Raw genomic sequence first — 24,027 nt, forward strand, 5'->3', positions numbered from 1 at the left:
CCCAAGCCTCATCTGTACGTAATTCTTTTGTGTAACTTACAGCCACTGTTAATGCAAATGGTCTTTTCTTCTCTCTGTAAAATACCTTCAGCCTGTACAATTGAGGAAAGAAAAGTCAGAACTTTTGCGAGCACTCACACCTGAAATCAAACTGCGTGAAAGCTGCGATCTCTGCCCTTGTACTAGACCAACAGGTGGCAGAAATAAGTTATTTTGGAGTGAGATTTCTCTCCAGGTAAAACTGAAGCTTCAAATCAGAATTTCGGTCTCCCAATTGAAATGCTAATAAACTTACTGACTTCTTTTGTTATTATTGACATATTTCCCTGGATGAAATTCCTTTAACCAAAACTAACCCACAAAAATTAAACTTCAAAGTTTATTCTCAGCTTTGTGAGCCAAAAAAGTCAAGTTCACAGGTGGACCCACTTTTTTAAATCTCTCATATATGAAATCCACCAAGTTCTGAGTTCATCTTGTTGGTAAAACTGAAACTTTTTTTCCTTCTGATTTCCACACATCCCTCTTCCTACAGTTTCTATTTTAATAAAGTTATTTTTACAGACACTTAGTGTTTTAGTGTAGCATTGAACTCTGAGATTGTGTCTATCTCTAGGAAAGTTAGAAAAGTTATGGCCTGTAACAACAGCAGGTTCCTGACATCCCATGCCTTATCTTTACCTATGTGACCATTCCCTGACATTCATGGTGCAAGGATTTATATTTTGCACTTTTTGTGTGGATTGAAAATAACCCTCAGTGGGCTACTTGGGTGCTGTAACGAGTCTTGAAATTAATCTTGAAAAGTAATCATCTTTTCTAAAAGGCTTCTCTTTTTCATCATTTTGGAAGAGAACTAAAATATTAAATAATTAATACCACATCTTTGTTTGCCTGCATGTGTTTTACCTATGCAATTGTTAAGGTTGAAGAACCATTAACTGGAAGGAATGAAACAGGGTTTAACCCTATGACTAGCAGAGAGCACTTCCTTCTCAACATATTGCTAGATGGACATTTTCAATCTTGGCTTCATAAGAGGAAAACAATTTTTATAAATGTTAATGAAGCAGGTGGAAGTTAAAGAGTACGAGATGGGCACTGACTGCATGAAGGAAGTTGTTGTTATGTCATGGGTAGAAGGATGCCTTTTTGCCATAGAGAACAATTCTTTCCATATACACTACACACAAGCCCACCACAGGGTTGTATTTCTTCCCCATGATATAACTCAGTCCTTGCTGAGAAACAGGTTTCCTGAGATTGCTTCCAGCCTTACGTTTCTATGATTTTACTCCCTCCACAAGAGCTCTACACTTAGTGAATGTTATGTTTGAGGAGAAACACATATCCGTAAAGTGCCTTCCCTCCGCTAGTTATACCTACCACAACGTTGAGGTTCTTCCTAATGCTATCACTGTGCCCAGAAACCGTGTCGAAAGCAGTAATAGTAATTGGAATTTCTCCCACAGTCAGAGGGACAACCGAGAAGTAGGCTGGTGTTGCGGAGTTCCCCTTAGCCACCAGCGTCAGCTGCACAGCCTTCTCCATTGCCTCTGCGGTGCACAGCCCCCTCACTGCTTCCATCGTCACCGTAACCTGCGGGGACAAGGCACTGCCTGTGATCAGGCTTAATGCATTACCACATGGGAAAAGTACTCCAGCTCCACCATGTCCAGATAAGAATGGGAAATGAGAAACAGGTATAACAGGATACTAGCTTTTGCTTAAAAAGGAAATAGCAATGCAGACATTTTGCGAGACGGAAAGTGTTTTTTACTTCGCTCCCCTGAATTTACTATTCTCTATTTATAAAATGGGAAAACTTTTTCATCAAGAAGTAAGTGATCAAATGCTGGCACAGCTTGTCCAAAGAGTTTGTAGAGTTTCCCTCCTTGGAGATATTCAATATCTGACTGGACAAAGCCTGAACAACCTGTTCTAACTGGACCTGCTCTGAGCAGCAGGTTGGGCTAGAGACCTCTGGAGGTCCCTTCCAACTTAAATTGTTCTATTACCCTATGGTGTGTTAACATTCACCTACATTGACTAGAGCTGTGAGGGTAAATCAGCTAGTCTTTCTTCATTACACTGAATTTGCAGTATAGTTTTTGTCTAGCCCAGGGCAGTAAGAAGGACAGTACTTTTCTATACATCCCAGCCATACACCATTCAACACAGTTGAGAAGATGATGGTCAAGCAGACCTGGCTGAGAGATAAGAAGAGATGAAAGAAAGATTATCAGCCTGAGGACGATGGAGGCTCTAAGCCCAGTGACAACTGTGGCCATATGCAGACCTGGATATGTGTCACATGCAGACAAAAAGTGGCTTTGCATTGTATGCACAATTAATTTTGTGGCTAACATATTGCATTTTGTGCTCATAATGTAGCTCTGTATTTTTCGTACCTGCTTTATCAACAGCTGGGTGTTGCCCAGATTGGCAGGCAGCAAAAAAGTAGCTGGTTGCTTCAGTGAAGCGGGAGAAGAGATACCCAAAGAGAAGGAATTTGGCTGTGTAATATGATAAATAAAATCTCGTTTATACAGTGAGTTCGATTAACAAGTAGAATTGGATGCTGTTATTTGGGGGGACTTTCAAAATGGAAGCATGGTGTCTGGACTGTAGGAGGGTACTGAAAGGTGGTTGGGTCATTTACAATAAATTATTACATAGCTATACATCTAGCTATCTAGATGTGTATAGCACAGCAGTTGGTGGTAATACTACCTGGAGATCGTTGGGCAGATAGTTGTAAACCACTGCTTTTATTTCTAGTTGTTCATGTCGTCTGACTGAGTATGGTAATCTTAGGGACAGAAAGAAGTCTTTGAAAACTTCAAAGGTGTGGGGCTCAGCTAGGCAAAATCCTGGGATGAGAAAAAAACAGAGTTGAGAATTACACACTTAACAACAGCTGATGAAAAGTTAACTGTCTGATCAAAACTCATTGCCCGGGCTTCCCCAAGGTCAAGAGCAGGAGAAGGGAGTCAGGCATATCCAGAAAGCATTTCGACTCACCTGCGCTAGAGACCCATCTCAGGGGTAGTTGATTTGCCCGCTGGAGTCACTGCCATGGTTTTAGGTAGGTAAAATTTGGCAGGAGTGTTTGTAGCTTTTGTGAGTGAAATGTGGTCCAGCCTTCCTGCAAAGGTCATGCTTAAAATGACCTTTCCTCACTTTCTGTAAATAAACTCTATGCCCATCACTGCACCCCTGGATGAGCCTGCATTTCTGAAGGGGAGTGGGCAATACCAGGTGGACCTTTAGTCCCTCCTGCATGGTCCTGGTCAACCCCCAGGAGCTCATAGACAACAGCACCTGGGAACGTGGGCTCTCTGGTGTCCAGCCCTTGCAGATCCTCTGCTAGACTCCTGGTGCTTAGCTCTTCTCTGGCTCTCCAGAGACCACAAATTTTCATGCTTCTCTGAGATGGCCAGAACTTGGTCCCAGAAATATTAAAATAAAAATGATATTACTGATAGCCTTTATTGTGGCTTTTTGGCCGTGAGAAAGCTAAAAGTTAAAATAGAGGAGAGTTTTGATTGTATACTTCTTCAGAACCCACTTCATGTTGTATTTATAAATATATACCTATCTCTTAAATTCTAGCTGGGCTTTAATATGGCATGAAAGAGAGGGTAAATGTCATGATCAAAACACAGTGTTTTTCAATACAGACTGTCTCACTCTGTCAAGAGAGCATTCTATCTCTGTTTTAAAAATATATGTTCTCTATTTATCCGTACAAAGAAACCAAATAAAATACCCAATACTTATACCTTTTTGGGGAGATATGCTTATTGCCTGAACTTCCCAGGTAGTTATAGAGTCAGGAGCAAAATTCGCTACACTAAGAAACACAAAATAAAATGTATTAGGAAGGATGTATAAAATGGAAACATTGTCATTTGCTGAATTTTGAGTATTGTAAGGGAAAAAAAATATTCCCTCAGTTGTGGAGACAAAGTACTTGCAAATATTCTGAAGTTCTCTGTATCAGATAACACATAAAGTTGATATTTATATGCATTTTACTGTACAGATTTAGACATATTCACCCAGTCAGGTAATACAGTACCTATGGTTTCCAGGGCTTTTCAATTCTTCAAGATTCCACCACCAGCTCTCAGGAAAATAACTGCGCAAGTTGACAGAGGTTTCATCAAACACTTCTTCATGGTCATCATAGTCTGTAAAACAAAAGCAGGGTTTCTGTTGTGAAGTCTTTGGCTGCTGACCTTACTCTGTATAAAAAGACTTCATCTGGGTTTTATCTTGTGCATTAAAAAGAAAAATGTTGAAAAAAAGAGGAGCAATGACCAAAGATTGGCATTGAACAAAAGGGTAATTCTTCTTTCCAAATCCGATAACTATAGACTACCAAACAAGAAAACATTTCCCTTTAGTAATGTGTAGCAAAGATGTTCCCACCATCCCATATTTGGGACAGACAGAGCATGAGAGGGGAGCTCTGAGAAAAGCGGTAGCAGAAATTACACTTAGAATGGGACCATTTTCAACCAGAACTTTTTTTATTTTGTGACATGAGCTCTTGTGTGATCAGAGGTAGACTTTGGGGAGAAGAAAGGAAGAAAGAGACAAAATTGTCCCCAGCTGAAGTTGCCCCTTCTCATGAGGCAGTGTTTTGGAGGTACTCAGGTGTTGTATCAGTAGTACCGCTAATAAAATAGTCATGGATCCGAGATCACTCAGAGCCCCGAATGCAGACAAATACCCCCTCCTCTGCTCCGCCGTTGCAGCCTGCCGGAGTGTGGGCAGCAGCTGACAGCTCCTCCATAAGGCTGTTCTGGGGCCAGCCGTGGCTAAAGAGATTCCTGCCCTTTTTTACCCCAAGAAGTTATCCTGTCCCACCTCCAGAGTGCACAGTTGTGAAGATGCAATGGCGTGTGGGTGCTGCACTACGCTGGGGCTCACTGAAGTGTTGATGTGAAAACCTCACCCCCAGCTCCACAGCACCAAATGCCCCTTAACCCTCCCTTGCCACCATATGAAGGGTATTTTTCTGTAGACAGTTGCATGCCGCTGTTCTTTACATCGTGCCAAGCCCACTCTGATCCTCCGCTTCGCCTCCTTTCTGAGGGCTGTGGCTTTCTCACAGCAGTCCTGGAAGGCGTTTCTGCATTCGGGGGAGCCAGCCACCTTTCTTAGCCTTTTGGCACAAGAAAACCTCATGGGATTTAATTTCATGCCATCTTCACAGCATTTTCGTAGATCAGTGTTTTGATATTTGCTGGCTGCAATATAATGAGACCCCAGAATTAGTGCTGTGGAAGTAGCAATAAGCAAAAGGTGTTCATCGTGCTCATTCCTGTCTTTTTTTGCAGTTCAGATTAGTTGCTAGTGCAACATCCTATCTTTAGCCAGGGATATGTTCTCCATCCTAAAACCAGTCCACAAACACAGGAGGAAAACATGGGCCCTATGGCATCCTCGATATTCTATTCTAGGCTCTCTCTTCAAACTCAGACTGTGAATTAAGAATGCCTTCTTGGCAGACTGGAATTAGATATCTTGACAGAAATAGCCATGACAGTGTTCTCATTCTTGAACAAAGAGACTGATTTCAAAAGTAAGGAAGATCCAAGCTTCAAGCCTTCTAGCAAGGAAATATCAATTTGTGTAAACTTTTTTTTTTTTAATTAGACCAAATATTATACTAGCTCTTCTCTTAGTTGGAGCACAAAGTACTAAAGCTGGCACAACTTCAAAGCAGAATGTCAAGAAAAAATATAGGATTTATAAAATTTTTTCTGGCCATACAAATAATTTTGAAAAACTTTAAAGCCATGACTGATTCCATGACATGATATCTAGTTAGAAGTACTTCACTCGTGAATTAGTTTCCTTTTGCAACTGGGCCATTCTTTGGTTTTGTATTTTGAGTTGTTTTGATAAATGGTGCATCAGGTCACACGGCATGGTACACACAATTGTGCTAGGTTATGTCACAACGCAAGAACTGGGACTATGAATATCTTGGTATCTTTTGCTATCCCACCACTTATTGCCCCCCAAGATCCCAGCCAGATCCCTTTGGCCCCCCACCCTACCCCACCCCACTATGCCTTTCAGGCCACCCAGGTGAGCAGACATACCAATTCCTGACATTTTCTTGTGAAAATCCAAAGATCTCTTCTGCCTTCTAGTAACCTGGGGGCATTTGTAGCCTGGGAAAGCAGAACAGAAGAGCTTGGTCATGATACTATGACTGTAATGGCCTGATCATTCAGTCATTCATGGAAGACTCATCTTAGGAGCCATCTCATTCACAGAAGACCCAGTTTGGCGAGTCACCTTACAGCCCGAGCCAGCTGCTGCCTGCCCCAGCTGAGCTGGACACCAAAGGACCAGCAGCCATGATACCTGAGCTGCCAGCACCCAGTGGAAAAACAGAAGAATTAAAATCCACAGGCAAGGGAGGTTTTACAACATCACAATAATATGTTTCCGATTTTTAAGCAATCATCACCCTCCCCAGATCTATAGTGGTCTTGTACAAACATCTAAAGTAAAGGGCAGACTGCACTTACTTTCCCGAATGCTGGATTTAATTGTATCTGATAAAAAGGCCAGACCAACATCAGTAAAAACTTGAATACTATCTGCACCGCCACCTGCAGAACATCCGAGATCATACGAATTCATAGCATTAAATACCTGCCGAATAAAATAACATAGATGGACTGTGCACGCTTGCAAAGTGTTGGGGTTTTTTTTAGTAGATATTAAAAAAATGTTTGTAGCCTTTGACTCGCAGAAGCAAGACACTCAGAGAAGCTGGTGCTACAAGCTGCATTTGGAAACTGAGATTAAAGCTGATTTAGTTGGGGAGTGCTTTCAGGTAATGCTTTTTTTAATATACAAAGTTGTCTGCTGTAGCATGGAAAACCCCATCTTAAGTATATAATTCATCTTAAATAGATGCTAAATTGCAAAAGCAAATGCATTTTCAAGTTTAGCACAGCTGTGATTAAGCAATTAATAACCATTAATTAAATTTTGATCATCTCAATAGTCATGGAAAGTTTTGCTCGACTAGTAGATATGGTATATTTTTCTTACAGATATCTTACTTTTTTGGCTGTAAGCTTATTTTTCTTGTTCAGAATAAAAACTGCTTTATCAACCACAGCCAAGGCAACTGTTCCCGCATGGTCCGTTTCAATCTGTAAATTGATGTTGTCTGTTGGTTCGTATATCTCCTGTTCTGTTCTCACTTTAATCTAAATAGAAAAGATTGAAGCAAAAATGTCATATTGGTTAAGAAAAAGCAAAGACTCTTTGGGCTCAGCATACTGTCAGCTGTGACTGTCAGCAGTCAGAGTGAGGGGATGTTCCAGTTTTGTGGTGTTTCTGCCTCGGACGCTGCATTTTGGAAGATGTAGGTGCTGGTATCTCCCAGTGGAGAAGAATGTGGGGTGTTAAAAGACATGTCTGTGCAGGATATGGGGCACTAGCTTTCAATAACATTTAAGCACCAATGGGAATTAAAAGTATGTGTAAGAGGTTTTGTTATTTTCCAGTGGAAACAAAATTGCCATGAAATACAGCAAAAGACTAATTAATGGACAAAATTAACTGACGTAAACTGGTCTGTAATAGTACAACCTCCTTTCTATCTCACACTTGTGTTTTTCAACATGACTGGGTTCAGATCTGGTGCATATCTGATGTAGACACTTCCGTTGTTTAGGAGGAAGTAGACATGGTGATTATGAAATTAATAGGGAATTATTAATAGAATGCCAACTTGAACGTAACCCGGTTTTGTCATCGTAGGAATGAAGAATTGGCTTGTGTATTAGAGATGGATAATTTTTCTTGAAAACTTTTTTTCTTAATGGACTATCACTTTCTTTTTCCAAAACAAACATTTTCATGGAAAAAAAAAATTTACACTGCTGAGACTTTTCAGCAGTTGTGTTTCATGCTATTGGGAAAATTCTCTTTCTTTTTTTTTTCATTTTACATTATGGTACCAAAAAGGAGCAGGAATAAGGTTAAAGAAAGGCTTAGAGGGACCCCTATTTTGTCTACACTTCATTTTCTAATGTAAATGGTTTTTTTAAAGTGCTTTTGAAATGCTACAAAATCTCAGAATATTACTTTTAACAGGAAAGAAAAAGCTTGAAAAGTTAGTTCAAGTTCATTTTTTTCCCAATAAATTGCTTCACTTTCTTTCATGTGACACACCTCACAACAAAAAGACAAAGTTATAAAAAGATTCTGCCCCCCAGTGATTCTACTGGTGTTTCCTTGCAGATTTCTAACATATAGACAGTTAGAGAGTGATTTATCTGTATGAAATTATATTTTTAATCTCTTTGAGGCACAACCTGTCCTATGGAAGAAGGCTATCACTGCCATCACTCCTGGGACATTTTCCCAGCTATACCTTTTGTCAAGAATCCTGATGACTCCTTTTTTCAATAAAAATGAAATGTCTCAATTTTTAACCCCAGGCCTGCACTTGCTCTGCTGAAACCCCATGTCTTTGTTCATATTTTGGAATACAATAAACAGAAGCTACTTGCTTTGAAAGTACCTTTCCTTCACAGACATCCGTAACGTCCACCCATACAGAATCAGCAACAATCTCTTGACGGCCCGCATTCGCAATGAAGTAGTAAGCTAAAAAGCGAAAGGCAGGCACCATCTTCTCAGTGATTTTAAGGTTTATTACTTTGTTTGAGGAGGGGATCCTCCCCAAAAGCTCAGCTTGTCCCCTTGCCACAACCTGCAAGGAAGAAACAAAGAGAAATCAAATATTACGAATACACACTAGACTGTTGCATAACTTTATATACAGATATAGAATTTTCTGAGGCCATTTCTATTATCTTCTAATGGCACTTAGTAGTTTTAATTCCCAACCTGCATACCAGTAGCCTGGAGGAGACCAGTACACAGTGCCTCTAGCCCAGGAGTGTGGTGGTCAGCCTCTGCTGCACTGGTCCTGTGGCACGAGTTTGAACACAAATCTACCACCCTCCACTCAGTCTTACAGTTTGAAAAGGGGGTCCCAGATAGCAGGGTTTTTTTTTGTCTTCTGCAATACCAAGTCATCACCCTCAGGAGGTTATTAGCTTTATTTAACCTGTAATCAGCACTGAATCTTTCAGATGGTGTGGAAGTGTTGGAGCAGGAGGTTTCACCCAAGAAGTATTATCAGGATAAAGTACCGCAGACTGGCCCTTAACTGATTTCATCCCATCTTTCACTATTTAATTCCTTTCTTCCTATGATATGTTAATTATATTCATGGGTTGTCAGAGGAGTGGAAAACGGACACAGTGGCAGCACTGATAGTGCTCTTCCCTGAACAAAATACATGCAGTTTTACTAAATGCACAATGAATGGGCTTCAGACCAAATTTTGGGAGAAAGCCTCACTGCTGAGCTCCAGCTCCACCATCTCTCCCACACGCTGCACCTTCCCACAGCCTGGCAGCAGCAATTACAACCCTATGCTAAGTCATCTAATGAAAATAAACCCCCAAGCCTAAATTTAACTCCTAGGGATACAATTATTCCAATATATCAGAGTTCTATTAAAATTAAATGGGAACTTGTGCCCATGGTGCTTATCATCCTGGGAAATTTAAGCTGCTGAGGGAAATTAGGATGAAGAGAGGGAGAAGGGGATTCAACACATTTGACATTCAACAGATTCACTCCTGGAATGTATCCATGAACACATTTGTCTCCTTCAACAAAATAAATACTTGGCATTCCCGGTCCCAAGATGAGCAGGATTGTTTCCTTGCTTTTCCAGCGATAGAACTGCTTTTCAGTCTGAAATTTCAGGACGCTACTTAGGGCCATAACAGCCAATGCCTTCAGTGATCCTTCATGACATTATCTGTTGGAGATAACACTGACCTACCTGTTAAACTAACATCAGGTGCAGGTAATATGGAGCCATGGTAATATAAGAATCATGTGTTATTCATAAAATAAACAATAGTTAACTATAAAAGGCATTTTCTGAGATAGTCAAGGTCCCCTAGAATATGACTAGGACTTCTACTTGCAGGGACAGAATCTTATGTATATGTATATGTATGATCTACCCACAACAAGGTAGGCAGTTCTGTAATAGCTGAAAAAAATGGTATTTATGGGAATCAGACCAATAAAAATAATATTTAATATTGGTTTATTATAAGGAAAGGATACAGATTGGAAGGAGTGGGAAAGAATGAGATCTGGAGTAAGAGAAATCAAATGGTCATAGATATCATCACAAGTTATCTGTCTAAGATTTCAGCTCTCAGGGCTTTCAGTTTAGTATCTTTCCAAAATATCCACATAATTATGCAGACAAACATTACCCGATATGGACCTATTTGGTCTAGACTGTATTAGAAACTACAAACTAACATTTGTGTTTCTGTATCCTCTTTCAGAAGAAAAATTTACAAAGATTTGTATATTACATGCCCCAAAATATATGCAAATATATAAAAATACCTGAATCATAGAAATAGTTTCTAGAAAAGACATATGGAGATTTCTAGTCTATCTGCCTGCTCTAAGATGAACCATCACCAACGTAAGATTAGGGCAGGTGTGGTTTTCTCTCGTTGAGTGTTGAATGTTTCTGAGGATGGCAATTCCCTAAACTCTCTGCGGAACCTCTTCCAGTATTGCATTCCTCACTAGTGAAAAGATTTTTCCAGAATGAACCTTCCAGGCCAGAACTTGTAGCCTTTGCCCCTTGTTTTATTGCATGGCACCACCTAGGAAAGTTGTCTTCATTACATCTGTAATACCTCGTCAAGTAATTTTAGGATGCTATTAACTCTTAGCCTCTTCACCAAACTGAACAAGCCCAGTTCACTCAGCCTGTCTTGGTAGGTTGTCCAAGATACTGGGCTGTATAATTTCTGAAAAGAATTACTGGTATGCTACCATTCTGTTTACCATATAATAGAAATAGTCAATCTTTCCACTTCCAGACTGATGAATATCATTCAAGGTGATGCGTAAGGTATCTCCAGGTGCCACAACAGTATGCGGGATGCTGATGCTGAGGTAGTTTGGGGAAGCAGACCGGTATCTTTCAGCTGTGATACTGGTTTCAGGTGATTCAAATTTTTCTTTTCCCTCTTCAGCCTTTACCTGTCAGGGAAGAAAAGGACAGAGTGAGTAAAGTGTCCCTCAGGAGACAGGTTAGAGCGTCGCCCATAATTTGTATCTTGCCAGGTTATTCAGAAAATGCTGGGAAATGAGATGAATCACTCCTGAGACCTCATTAGCAGAACCTGGCACCAAAACCCAGGGTTTTAATTACTTTATTATCTCACCCTATTTTGTCTCTTGCTGTATTTGCACTTGATATCTTTCAGCCTTGGCTCTTTCTGAATGAGAATTAGTGGCTCAAAATTGCGAAGTGATTTTGTACTTAGCTTTTTTCCCTTTTTGTATTGTGCACATAATTGAACCTTCTGAGTGTCCAGATGTAGCCTACTGTCTACATTGCTCAGGACCTTTTCCTTCACCTTCTTCTCATCATTTTCTGTCACTTCTCATTGTGATCTTCCTTACAGTCCCATTTCCATCCTTCAAACCAGTAAGATGCACATCTGAACCACAAAAAAAACACCACTACCACCGACGCATGCACTCTCAAAGCTCTGATGTATGAGGTTGTCCTTCACTTCAGTGAGACATCCCTCAGGGCCCTGGTCTCTCTAACATCTCTTACACAATATGGACAAAGCTGTGCAGGTGGTGTAAGAAATTATGTTCCACCCTCTGTGCTAATTTAATGTAAAAATTATCATTTTCAGAGTCATTTGTAATTGTCTTATGAACTCTTCTCAGCAGTATATTTTTAAACATGGATGTTTGGGTTTTCTTTACCATTATTTGAAGCATCTGAGCATCTCCAGGGATGTCAAATGTTAAGGGGATTAGACCCTCTTCATTAGAAAGTGCAGTCTTCTTCATCGGAGGTTTTCCAGGCAAGGTAACAGTAGCAGTGACAGGTAGAGAGGCAGCAGGTGAGCCATCAATCAAAGTGACAGATGCCTATTAGAAAGAAATGTTTTTCTGTTACATCAAGGAAATGTCTGGGTTTAAAAAACACCCACACACAAGAAGAAATTATTTTTCTAAGCTGAGAAGAACTACAAAACTGTACACACTAGTGTTTGAAAATGAGATATTTGTCTCTAAGGTAAATTTCTAACTTTAACTTTTTGTAGAAAACTTTGTAGAAAAACTCGAAGGTGTGAAGTTTAAAAACTAAAAAACTTAAATGTATTTTTTTAAAAAACCATGATACCTTGATTCACTTTTCAGAATTTTTATCTGATACAGGATTAGTTTGGTACAACATTATTATTTTAAACTTTTGATATGGAAGTGAGGAATAGACTGCTACATTTTTATAAAACCTTATAGTGCAACAGGGCACAGATGACGTTCAGAGCAGAAAGCCAGCATTTTGTGGCTTCAGTTTCCCTGCTCAGGCTCTGTGTGTACAGAAATGAAACAAACCAGACACACAAGCAGTAGCGTCATGTTGGACCTATTCCTGAGGTCCTCTGTCCTATAGAGCTCTCACTGGATCAGATATAGATTTTACACACGGGACAGATATAAATCCCTTGCTATGGAGGCAAAGGGACACAGTTGTCTGAACACTACATACCACAACAGAGAAGGGGGCTCCAGGCACAAAATACTTTTTGGTGTTAGACAGATCAACAGCATAAGGAGATTTCACAAACTTCACATTGCTGAGTTCCTCTTCCCTCATCTCACCACCTGTTAATACCAAACAGTATGTGTTGCCACGGGAGCAATAACTATGTACTTGCATATTACCATACCATCCATCACTTTTCAAGATTAATTGCATTTTTAGCAGTGTATATAAAGAAAATGGAAATATGATCCCTCCACAAAGATCTTCAGTCCTGAGAAGAGGAAGAGGTGAGTGCAGGTGAGTGGGGAACGCCACCAGAGACCGGCCAGCGCAAGGGCAGCGCAACCCGTGTGGTGCTCCAGCCAGCTGGCACTGGCCGGCGTCTGCCCTCGGCAGCTCAGGCATGGACACCTGCAAAGAGGTTACTCACAACGTAAAAATTCCCCTCTAACACATCAGTTGGAACAAGGCGTCAGCAAACGCAGAGCACACTGATACCACAGGAGCCACCGTGGCCGTGCACCTCCCTTTCCGAGCTGTTGGAACTTCGTTCCTGGGGAAAAGCTACATCAAAGTCCAAGATAAAAGTCACTCAGAATCAGTAGCAGGGTTTGGACCTTAGGTCTCTAATTTTCTGAAAGAGTTTTTTCTTTTCATTTTTGACTACTGGTGAGAGAGTTAATATTACCTAATATCCTCATCTGCAGCTTTGCAGTTACAAGACAGCTTGAGACTGCTTCCCATCTAAGATTCTTCTAGTTAAACCACTCATTCTTCCAGTTAACTTCTAGTTAAACCACTACCCACAACCACTCCTAAAAAAAATCAGTTACATGGCTTGCTTTAAACTAAGTGCACTGAGACATAATTTCAGTATCCTTATTTTCCACCTTAACATTCCAAGGTTGAGAGGTGTCAGTAAAACCCACCAGCCTTGCCCTGTCATGCATATATTTAATACCAAACCCAGCAAGTACACAAGGGTGAAGGCAGCCTGCCTGCGGCGGAAAGAGGAAACATGGTAGAGACCGTGCCACACCATGAGATCTTACATCCATCGTGCTGGTGTGGTAAATGGGAGGTCTTTCAGACCCTTTTGCTCTTGCAATAAATGTTGTGGCAACAGTGTGTGTAATATAGTAGATGCAGTGTATAATAGTAGAGTACACTAAAAACTGCACAGCTGCAATGCATTTGAATTAATTTTAGGATTCTAAGGAATCCTACTTAATGTTTAGGATTTTTAGAAATCTTTAGAATTCTAGTAATTCTAAGCTAAGTATCTAGACTCCAACAGCCAATGGGAACAGACACTTCTGGAGTGCAGTTTAACCCTTCCATTCTCTATACTGACCATGCAAAGTGCCCAAGCTCTGACTAGATACCTTACTTCCAGATATCTAAAGTAAAAAGGGATCAATCTCCCTATGAACAGCAAGAAAAATCTTGCCCATGTTGGAAAGGTCAGCTTCATCGCAGATTCAATTTCGGAGGTCAGCATGAAGTTGCACCTTAAGTCTCACCTTAGCCTTGTATGACTAACAATAGCACTAGCTACAACCCAAATAAGCTATTGACCTCTGGAACTGCATCTGGTTCAACACAGTGCTCACCTGTGGGTAGCTCTAAGATATCTGGGGGCCTGCTCAACGTGCTTAGCATTGCTGTGAGCAAATATCTACACAAATTTCTTGTAATGAACTGTGGAAATAACTATCTGTCCTCTGGGAAAACAAAGGAAAACAGGCACTGAAGAACTTCTGGATAGACATGCTCCAGGCTCATGTCCCAGATGAACACCATGACCAAGCTATTTGACCTATATTGTACTTGTGCACATGCCAGGTATCACAGTCTGATAAAACTGTGGTAAGGCATAAAAGGACAAGCAGGACTCACAAGGGCTAAATCCTCCTCTGCATCGCACTGTACCTGTAATATATATGCCTTACCTTTAGACTGACAGCTTAGCCAGCTGAGGTACAAAGCAAGCTGAGATACCAAGCTTGACTAATAACTTTGTATGTATGGAAGGAGTAGACATGGCTGAGGCAAGTGCTCAAACAAGATCTCAAGGGGAGCAATTCATTTGCGTTCATACAGGTGCCACTTCAGACAGACAAGGGTATCTTAGATATTCTCACACGGCTGTTTAATATGGGACAGATCCTATAGCAGAGTACTTACAGGAGACCTGAGCACTTCTGGACCAGCAGTGGGAGACCACACAGGGCATTTAAAGTGGTACTGGACATTTGTGTTGAGATAAGTGAAGCCCACCTGAGATACAGTTTGTGCACAGAAGGGAGTCAGATGAAAGAGACTGTCATGCACTGTAGCATGAGCAAGCTTTGCTGTGAAGATCGGTCCAGTGGGACAAGATTTCCCACATGAAGATTACACTAGAGAAAGATCAATGTAAATATTATAGACTGTATCAGCTAAGGCATAGTGTACTCACTTGCAGTTTCTACAGTGGTAACAGCAACATATAAATTAAAACCTTCCAGTGTGGAAATACTCTTTCTTAATTTCTCTTCCAAAAGTGGTGTATTTAAAGTAACTCTTCCTTTTCCATTTTGAATCTAAAACAAAAGTGAAAAAAAAGCGGTGACAACCCTTTACTGGTTTGTTACCATCAGAATGAAAAAATCGTTGCTTATAGCATGACTACAGTATTACAGGGATCTATATTTTCATAATTTCTGACAATATTCAGCTCTACCTGGGATAGATCAGAATAGTTCCACTGAACTCCAGTACTTACTGACAGCTGTTGCTCCAGGCCTGGAAGAAAGATTTTTTTCTCATTTTCATCAATAATGCCAAATCGCACATATGCAGCACCTTGAATCCCTTTCCCATAAGAGTGTCTTTGGAAGGAAGAAAAATGAGAAGATGAATCATTACATTAATAAAAAGCAAGAATAAATCAGACTAATCATTTTATACTGAAATAAAGTTGAGATATCTGTAGGCATCCCATCTGTAGCTAATAGCTTGAAAATAAAAATTAGTCCCACTCACTTATAACTTAAACATGAAGACTTTTACTGGTCTGCGTACAAAGCGGTGATTTCAAGTGCAGAGAAACATATGGAGTAAATCGCATTGGCAGAATCACATGTGGAGACATCATCTGACAAAATTTACGCCAGAGAAATTTAAACTTTTTTTTTTTTTAATTAATGAGAACTTTAGTTGCACAATGAGGTCTCACACAACTCATCCCTTTCACAGGGATCAAGGGAGGTATCCAGTCTATTTAGCTTGGATGAACAGCTAATTCCTTTGCATGAGACACCTCATGAGCAGAGTGTTTAAAAGAGGGGTCCAGAGATTCATCTCAGAACCTATGTGAAGTATTTGGTACCTCTGATGATCTCCAGAGACAGTTACTACCTGCTGAAATTTTAATACCTGCATTAGGCAGAGTAGACACGCTCCACCCCACATCTCTCCTGTGGATTTAGGCAGTGTAGTATAGGGATGTCTTGTAAGCGCAATATTTGCCAGATAGGTATCTGGGCAGAACCCCCCTGAACTCTCTATATAGGAGGGAGGATGGGGCACGTTATTGCATCTGGCAGGCTCCTTACTCAAGGAAACCCTGGCAGATGGCATCCTCCTGCAGCACAGCATGTAACGTGCTACATGAGACCTGTCATGGCCATGGTGTTGTCTTTTCCTTGTGGAGATCCTGTTTCATCTCAGTTCTGTAATGGTTTATTTTTGTTTAAACAAAACCTCTTTCAAATTGACCTGATCAGCAGCACTGACCTATACCAATGAAACTAACTGAGAAGCAGTTCTTATGAAAACTGCTTAAAATGCCAGAACTAATAACTATGGGAAACAACAGTCAATACATGCATGGCCAGTTCAGAGAAATAAGTTCAATTATCAGGAATTCCTTATGTTGCTTTTGATGAAAGTCAGGCAGGCCGGTGTAGCACCACTAGGACCTTTTCCAATAGACAATAGAACAGTATCCAGTTATTCAATCCCATTTTTTCCTCTTAAATAATTGATGATAATGAGTAGTGAACTATATATGAGAGAGTTGCACAGTCCATAAACTCACAATTGAGTGCTGCAGTAACATACGGAGAAGACATTAGAAAGGATTAACATATTAAAGCCAGTTATCAGATATCACTTCATATCACAATATCAAGTAATCGTGATTAAAGCTAGTCATTATTCAATTGAAATAAAGAAGTGAAGGTGATCAAGAGGAGATTAGAAGGGTTGCATTTGTTCAGCCAAGCAAACGGAGATTTAGATACAGGGTTCTATCTGCTCTCTTGAGGTGGGCTGGAGAAAGGAAGGATCAACGCAGTCAAGGCGAAGAGCTCAAGAACAGCGGGCAGAAGACCAACAGGGTATAAACTGGCCAGGGATGAATTTAGACCAGAAATAAATTCTGCTAGAACTCGGGGTGGGTGGAGGATCGGTCTTCCACTTCGCTACAGTACCAAGGTCCGTGTAGCAAATCTAACTACTGCACCCTGTTTGGACCAGGTTAATTAAATTAAATTAAATTAAATTAAACAGGCACGGTGCTGTCTTGGTGGCTGTGGCTGGCTGGCACAGCACAGCCCATGCCCGCTCTACTAAACCCTCTGTCTTCCACAGCAGGGTGGCCATATGCAGACCTGGAGTGGATCTTGGTCCGTGCTTCCTCCCGAAGATATTCCAGGAATTGTTTGAGGCGTGCTCTATGGCTGAGGACAAGCCTGTGCCATGCACCAGAAGAGCTGTCAGCAGCCAAGGTCTGGGGCTCAGGAACCTTTCCTGGAACTGTTTAACTTACTACCCAGGTGGCTCAAATATCTTCTCTGGTATCACATTCAAAGGCAGACAAAGTTCCTACTGTAATGAGTATATGAGTAATTCCTCATATAAGGGGAGCATCTAAGAAATAATATCCCACAAGATATTAAACAATGTTTGAGTATAATAATAATTTTTTTCCTGCTCTCAGTTTGGAGGGCTTTCCAGAGTCAAACACAAGATGAAACACAAATGGTGGCGGTAGCGATGATACTTTAGTCACATGCACTCACACAGTTCAGTGCTAATATTTAATGCCTATTTAACTAAAGGCTACTGTAAGCTAAATTACTTACAAAGTTAGTTACTCTCAGTGCTTAACAAGGTCACAGACTTTGGTTGCATAGACCAAGCTTCTTTATTCTTATCTGTGTATTATATAAGCAATTTCTATACCTAGATCTTTCCTCCATTTTGTATTGACTGTGTCCTCTCTGCCATCCCCATCAACTACTGGGATAGACACAAATTATCCAGTGGTGACTTATCAATAAGATATTCTTATACTATTCAATTATGTGTGTGTTTGTAAAAGGCAGCACTCAAAGGGGCTTTGACTAGGAAACTTAATTAAACACTTTGGTAAAATTATACAAATTATTCTGTAGAACAATTAAGTTATTAGAATCTAACTTCACTGTTAAAACATTTCCCAACAATGTCACACGTGTGTATTTTTATATTATTATTAAATTATTAAAAATAATTGCAAACAATTAATAGTCACAATACCAGAAGTGAATGGCTACAATAAGCTTTACAGGCTTCAGAAATACCTACTGATTGTTTAATAGAATATACACAGTTTACTTGCCACTATCTTCTTGGAAATCATTACTGTACAGAAAATTTGCCCACTGTTTAACACTAAATATATTTAACAATACTAGCTACAATAACTCCTGTGATCCTATTTGTGGTTTTGTGTTAAAGAATCTTAAGGAACATAGTGAATCTACCTCAAAAGCCATGAGGTGCTGATTTATTTTTTAAGGATCTGTTCTTAGCGAAGGTCTGACATTACTTGCTGTTACTGTGTGTTCAACTCTCTGCTGATGCATCAAAATTGCCCTGAAATAAATCTGAACTTTTGTCTAGATAGGGACAAATAAACACAATAACTATTTTAGTGTTATTTAGATATCGCAGAGTACCTTTCTGTATTTCTCCCATATAAACTATCCAGTATGTCTGGCAATATCCTAAAAACCCACTTAATTTGAAAGTATTTGCTAATATTATTTTCTGCTCTTTGAAGATACAAAAAATTAGGAATCCACAGAAATTAAGAAAATAAAACATGAGCAGAAAAGTGATCAGTCTCCTCACTCTTTTGAAACTGGAAAGATTTCTCCCAACTGGAGGCCAGCTGCGTCCAGCTGCCTGTTCTTATTTCTTAAAAAGTATTCTTCTTCAGGGAAAGAAAGAAAGAAAAAAAAGAGGTATCAAGTTCTAATTTAGAGACCAAAAGGACACTAATTTATAAGTTTAACTTGTCATACAGAGGTTCTTTGACTTCAGAAAATATAAACTTCTGTTCGAGTGCAGTATTAAGTTTGTTTTAGCCAATTTCTAGTATATTCTTTTTCATGAAGGAACTTCACATGCTCTTTCATCAATAGGATACCATTTTCATACCAGTTTTTTTTTGGTACAGAGTCAACTTTAAAACAGATTTAAAATCTAACTGTAAATCAAATTTATAACATCTGAACTAATGCCACACTGAACCACTTTGTTTAAATGACTGGTATCTAGATCTTGGACTTACAAATCTCATATAAATATATCCTACCAAAGTCATCAACTCTAGTTGCATGAGTGGTGATTTCAGTGAAAAGGAAAAAAATTGCTGAGTCCCCAGGCAACTATTTGATTTATCTCTCCATCTTCCCAATGTGCAGGGTGGCCAAGATATTTCTAGTCATTTTGGATTCCAGCTGAGTGGTAAGTAAAGGAAGAACATTCTCCTAAACAGGCAGTCGTTTAGTATTTTCTCTTCGAAGAAACTTGAAAATTCAACAGGCAAGAAGGCTTGATATATGTTGATGAGTCACTGTTAGATGATGCAGCAAACTTAGATCTATCAGCATGAGATCAAAAATACCAGAGCAAAAAATACTTATTCAATCTAGGTTCAGTCTGATTCTTCCAAAGTATTCAAAATATTTTGATGAGTTATATTTTCATTATCTGACCATCTAAGTTAGTTACTTTGTGTTTGATGTCATTACAATCTGATATGGGATCAGGTTCAATTTGTTCTACATTGAGCCCTACCTCATGGTCTGGCCAGTCTGAGGGCTTGGTAGCCATATCTCTTCTGGATCAATGTCACACTAATTTGCAGTAATGCACGTGTCTGTAGTGATGGTCATGGAAACACCTCTGATTAACTGTATTTATTCACCTGGAAGCACTTCTGCATAAAATCATTACTCTCAAATAAACACTAGCTTATTAATGCCAAACTTCACTGGGCTTTGAGAAAATTTCATATGCAAACTTGAATCCATCTCTACTCGAATTACATTAAATAGCAACATCTGGATGTTTCTAAATGTTTAAACCAAACATGTTTCTAAATGTTTAAATCAAAAGAAAAGCAGGTTATCAGTTTACCTGGAACTTTACCTTGCAACACAGAAGAGAATGCTAAATAGTCACCTTTTTACTAGCAAACTAAAATATTCAGAAAATCTTGTTCCATTTTGATCACCACCCCTGTGAACCAGGTAGCATTTTACACTGATGGCTCAAGTTAGTAGTGGAAACAAAGAGTATATAAGATTAAAGTCAGATTCAAATAAAGCCAGAATCTGGTTAACTGATAATGACAAGAAAAAAGAAGAAGCTGCAAAGTTCATTGTCTGGCTCCTAAAACAGCCTCACTGTGAGCACACCTACTTTGCCTCGATATCAAACACAAAGTTTTCATTCCAGATGTGGTAGTATGGCTGAAGTGGGATGAGTTTGACTTCAAAAGATGGAAGTTCTGCATGAAAAAAAGAAGAAAAAACGTCATGATACGTGAGTTTCGAACATCCCTTAAACTCCTGGCATGTGGCAACGCCCACCAAGAGGATGCAGCTGCACTGAGAGGATGTTTTAGTTTGAATCAGTGGTGCGCTTCTGAAGCAAAATCTCCTGATCATCTTCCCTTATTCTGCTTTGCTTCACACAGTGGAGCAGTCCTTAAGCACACAAAATTGATTTATTTACAATGAAAATAAGCCAGAAGATAAGCTCTAACTGCTACTGGGTGTTAAGTGCCTTAGACTAGAAGCAGCCTGAAGTAAACCCATCCTAAAAATGGGTTGAGTGTGGACATGAGGTCCTCAGCATCAGCTGTATCATTCTGCAATTTGCCCAACTATTTGCTACTATAGATACAGCCAGAGTAATTTACTCATGGATGTAGGTGTTTGTGGAGAATGCAGTAGTCTTCTTTATTCTGTTACATCTACTAGCTAAGACAAAGCCAGTTTTGTTAAACTGAGATTTTCATACAATCCTGAGGTTTTCTTTTGCCTTTAACCCCCCCTCATTTTACAAGAAAGCATAATTTCAGCACAAGTAAATCAAGACATTTCTTACCCCAAACTGTTAAATTTCTACATTTTTACTTTTTCCACAGTATCCTTACTTCTCTTTAAAAAAGCTTCTCTGAGTATAGGAACAATTCTAATCAACTTTCAAACTGAATTCCACTGAGAGAAAATAGATAGGGGTTTTTTTCCATTCTAGTTTTCACTGAAAACTGTAGCCAGAATTGCAATCATTTTAAAGTGGAGCTCATTTCCTTTTTTTTCCTGCAGTAGGAGAGCCCTTCCAAAAAAGGATGTTCTGTGAAAAATGTTAAAGTTATAAAAATAAAGTGTTTTTTCAAATATAAGTGGAAGGCACACAAAAGCAGAGCTCTCCTGGGCATCAGAGATAGCAATGAGGCACTGAAACACTCAATCTTGTCCTTAGTACCTAACTACAGCCAGGTTTAATCACTGCAGTATATCTTTTAACACATAGTGATGACAATATATTTCTAATGCAAATTAAATATTCTCTTACCATATTTTTTCACTTCAAACTCAGCAGAAACATTAGACATTTTGTACTGATGAAACCAGGCATTGATTTTCCAAGTTCCAGGCCTAAAGTTCAAATTCAGCAGAAAATAGTTAAGATTCCGCAGATATTTTATGATGCTATTATATTTAAATTATCACTAAATGCTAATATTTTCCTTGCTTTGATCTCATCCCAAACTAATTTATTAATGGCTTTCTCTTTGCTGGGAGGAGTCAGCAACATATTTCCAAGTGTCCTAAGAAACACTCAAAAAGACTTTATGAGGAACTGCAAGATAACATATTTGCAAGCCACATGTAACATGCGCTGCCTCTGCAAAGCCCTCAGAAATAGAGAACTCATCATATATTTCCTATAGCTTATCTGCTCTATCATATCAAAATCAATCTAGCATGCAGGAACACAGTGAATATTAACAAAAAGCTTGACTGTTTGAAATCAGAGGTAACTAGTTATACTTTGCACACTGAGCCCTTACGGAAGTGCTCTCTTGAATGTAGTCATATGGTTGAGCAGATATTTAAGCAGTTTGTTAAATTGTTCCTTATCAAGATAAATGTTGCTAATTGCAGCACATTAACGTTCAATTCTGGACTTATCTCTCCAACATGAGGTGCTTAAAGGTAAAAAGTTATTAACCATAGGCTCAATCTCTGCTCCATGGTGAGATAAAGGTAATTTTGAAAGCTAATTCAAGCAATTCAGCAGTTTAAGTACTTCAGCAGGTAAGGGGGGATGAATCTGGATGGTTTGATTCTGCTAATAGGAGGTGAGGTTAATCCTCATCACTTTAAACATTATATTGTGAGGTCTTTCATCCGGGTCGGTCCCCTTGGGCTCCTCTATAGCCAATGGAGAGAAACAGACAGTGTTGAGATGTGGTACATCTCACCCTGACATAAGCATCTCAACAGGTCAAATGAATCACAGCCTTAAACGCGTGACTTCATCTCCAGTGTCGGAACAGGGAGCATGGGGCGACCAGCTCAGGTGTAGACCCTTGCACAGGAGGCTCCAGGGCTGGCTCCGGAGCAGCTATGCTCGGTTCCCCGCTGTCAGGCGCTGACAGTGCACCACGGTGCTTGCCAGGTGTAATCAGAGCAAAACTGCCTGCTTTAGTGCACCTCCTGTTCTAAAGAAATGGTAAGGCAGGCAATACACAATAAGAAAAAAAGAAAAGAGAGGAAAACAGGGGAGCAGAGCAGAAAGAAGGAAGGGAAGGACAAGACTCTTGTTTTTAGCTTGAAGATAGTGACATTTTGACACGTGAACTGTCTTAATGCACAAGGCATAGCAGTAACATACTCTGCAATGTCAGGTATTTCAAAGTTTTCACTGAATACTGTTTTTATTTTCCGATCTGACTTTTTAACCACCATTCCTTTTGAATTCTGTTGAGAGAGAGAAAACAATCATAAAATTATGCACCAGGTGTCAAGCATTTACATCCAAAAGCTCAAGTTCATATACTAGTCCTAAGGAAGAGAAAATGCTCTGCTTACTTTCCTACTTTAGTATTTACACGTTATGTTTTCCTCCATGCTCCTGATATTGGCCAAAAATGACTAGACATATCTCACAATGTGTAAATACTGATTTCTGGAGGGGAGTCATAGCTATAGTTTGACTCTTGGATCTTTTGTGGAAATTTTTTATAGTTCCTGTGCTGAAGAAGCACTCATGAACACTGTTTTTTGTATACTTACTAGCACAGCAACTGTAACTGTGTCATCTGTTGGCCTCATAGCATTGTCCAGAATGAAGATCCTGTATTTTACTGTTTAACAGAAGAATAAATGTGTTCACATATTTATTTCTGGCCTTTCTAGATCCTAATTATTACAAGCTCTAAGCTGAGCTACTGAATTTAGGATAAAAATCTTTCTTTTAATGGAAAGAAGTTTGAGAAATTTCAAAAAAGAATTGCATTCTTCCATAAGCTTTGCATATTACATGACCAAACAGATACCTTTTTGAAGCAAATTCCAAAAAGTACTCAGGGAGCTTCACTCACTTTTCTATCCTTTCTGCAGTCAAGACCTACAACCAACTCAAGAACTCTTTTTTACTTCCATCTCTTGTTACTTAATGAAATTGTTAAGTAACTGTGCTAGTTTTGGCCGGGATAGAGTTAATTTTCTTCATAGTAGCTAGTATGGGGCTAAGTTTTGGATTTGTGTTGAAAACAGTGTTGATAATTCAGGGATGTTTTAGTTATTGCTGAGCAGTGCTTACACAGAGTCACGGCCTTCTCTGCTTCTCATACCACTGCACTAGTGAGAAGGCTGGGGGTCACAAGAAGTTGGGAGGGGACACAGCTGGGACAGCTGACGCCAGCTGACCACAGGGATATTCCATACCATAGGATGTCATGCTCAGCATATAAAGCTGGGGGAAGAAGGAGGAAAGAGGGACTT

The 24,027-nt window shown here is 39.6% G+C and overlaps 1 protein-coding gene across 1 annotated transcript in view; it reads right to left on the bottom strand.

Moving 5' to 3' along the window:
* LOC104624650 (complement C4-like) overlaps positions 1-24,027 on the bottom strand; it is a 51,436-nt gene that overhangs the window by 22,186 nt on the left and 5,223 nt on the right. Inside the window, exons 4-22 of the mRNA XM_010292081.1 lie at positions 23,317-23,387; positions 22,916-23,001; positions 21,590-21,672; positions 20,429-20,516; positions 15,453-15,558; positions 15,147-15,270; positions 12,689-12,804; positions 11,896-12,063; positions 10,954-11,151; positions 8,573-8,764; positions 7,101-7,250; positions 6,558-6,684; positions 6,123-6,194; positions 5,061-5,261; positions 4,085-4,196; positions 3,786-3,856; positions 2,734-2,873; positions 1,387-1,599; positions 41-92 (exon numbers count right to left, since the gene is read on the bottom strand). Of these exons, the coding sequence (XP_010290383.1) occupies positions 41-92; positions 1,387-1,599; positions 2,734-2,873; positions 3,786-3,856; positions 4,085-4,196; positions 5,061-5,261; positions 6,123-6,194; positions 6,558-6,684; positions 7,101-7,250; positions 8,573-8,764; positions 10,954-11,151; positions 11,896-12,063; positions 12,689-12,804; positions 15,147-15,270; positions 15,453-15,558; positions 20,429-20,516; positions 21,590-21,672; positions 22,916-23,001; positions 23,317-23,387 (2,370 nt within the window). The remainder of the gene's footprint in view (positions 1-40; positions 93-1,386; positions 1,600-2,733; positions 2,874-3,785; positions 3,857-4,084; positions 4,197-5,060; positions 5,262-6,122; positions 6,195-6,557; positions 6,685-7,100; positions 7,251-8,572; positions 8,765-10,953; positions 11,152-11,895; positions 12,064-12,688; positions 12,805-15,146; positions 15,271-15,452; positions 15,559-20,428; positions 20,517-21,589; positions 21,673-22,915; positions 23,002-23,316; positions 23,388-24,027) is intronic.

This window comes from Phaethon lepturus, unplaced genomic scaffold (assembly GCF_000687285.1).
Source record: "Phaethon lepturus isolate BGI_N335 unplaced genomic scaffold, ASM68728v1 scaffold128, whole genome shotgun sequence".
Classification (NCBI taxonomy): Eukaryota; Metazoa; Chordata; class Aves; order Phaethontiformes; family Phaethontidae; genus Phaethon; species Phaethon lepturus.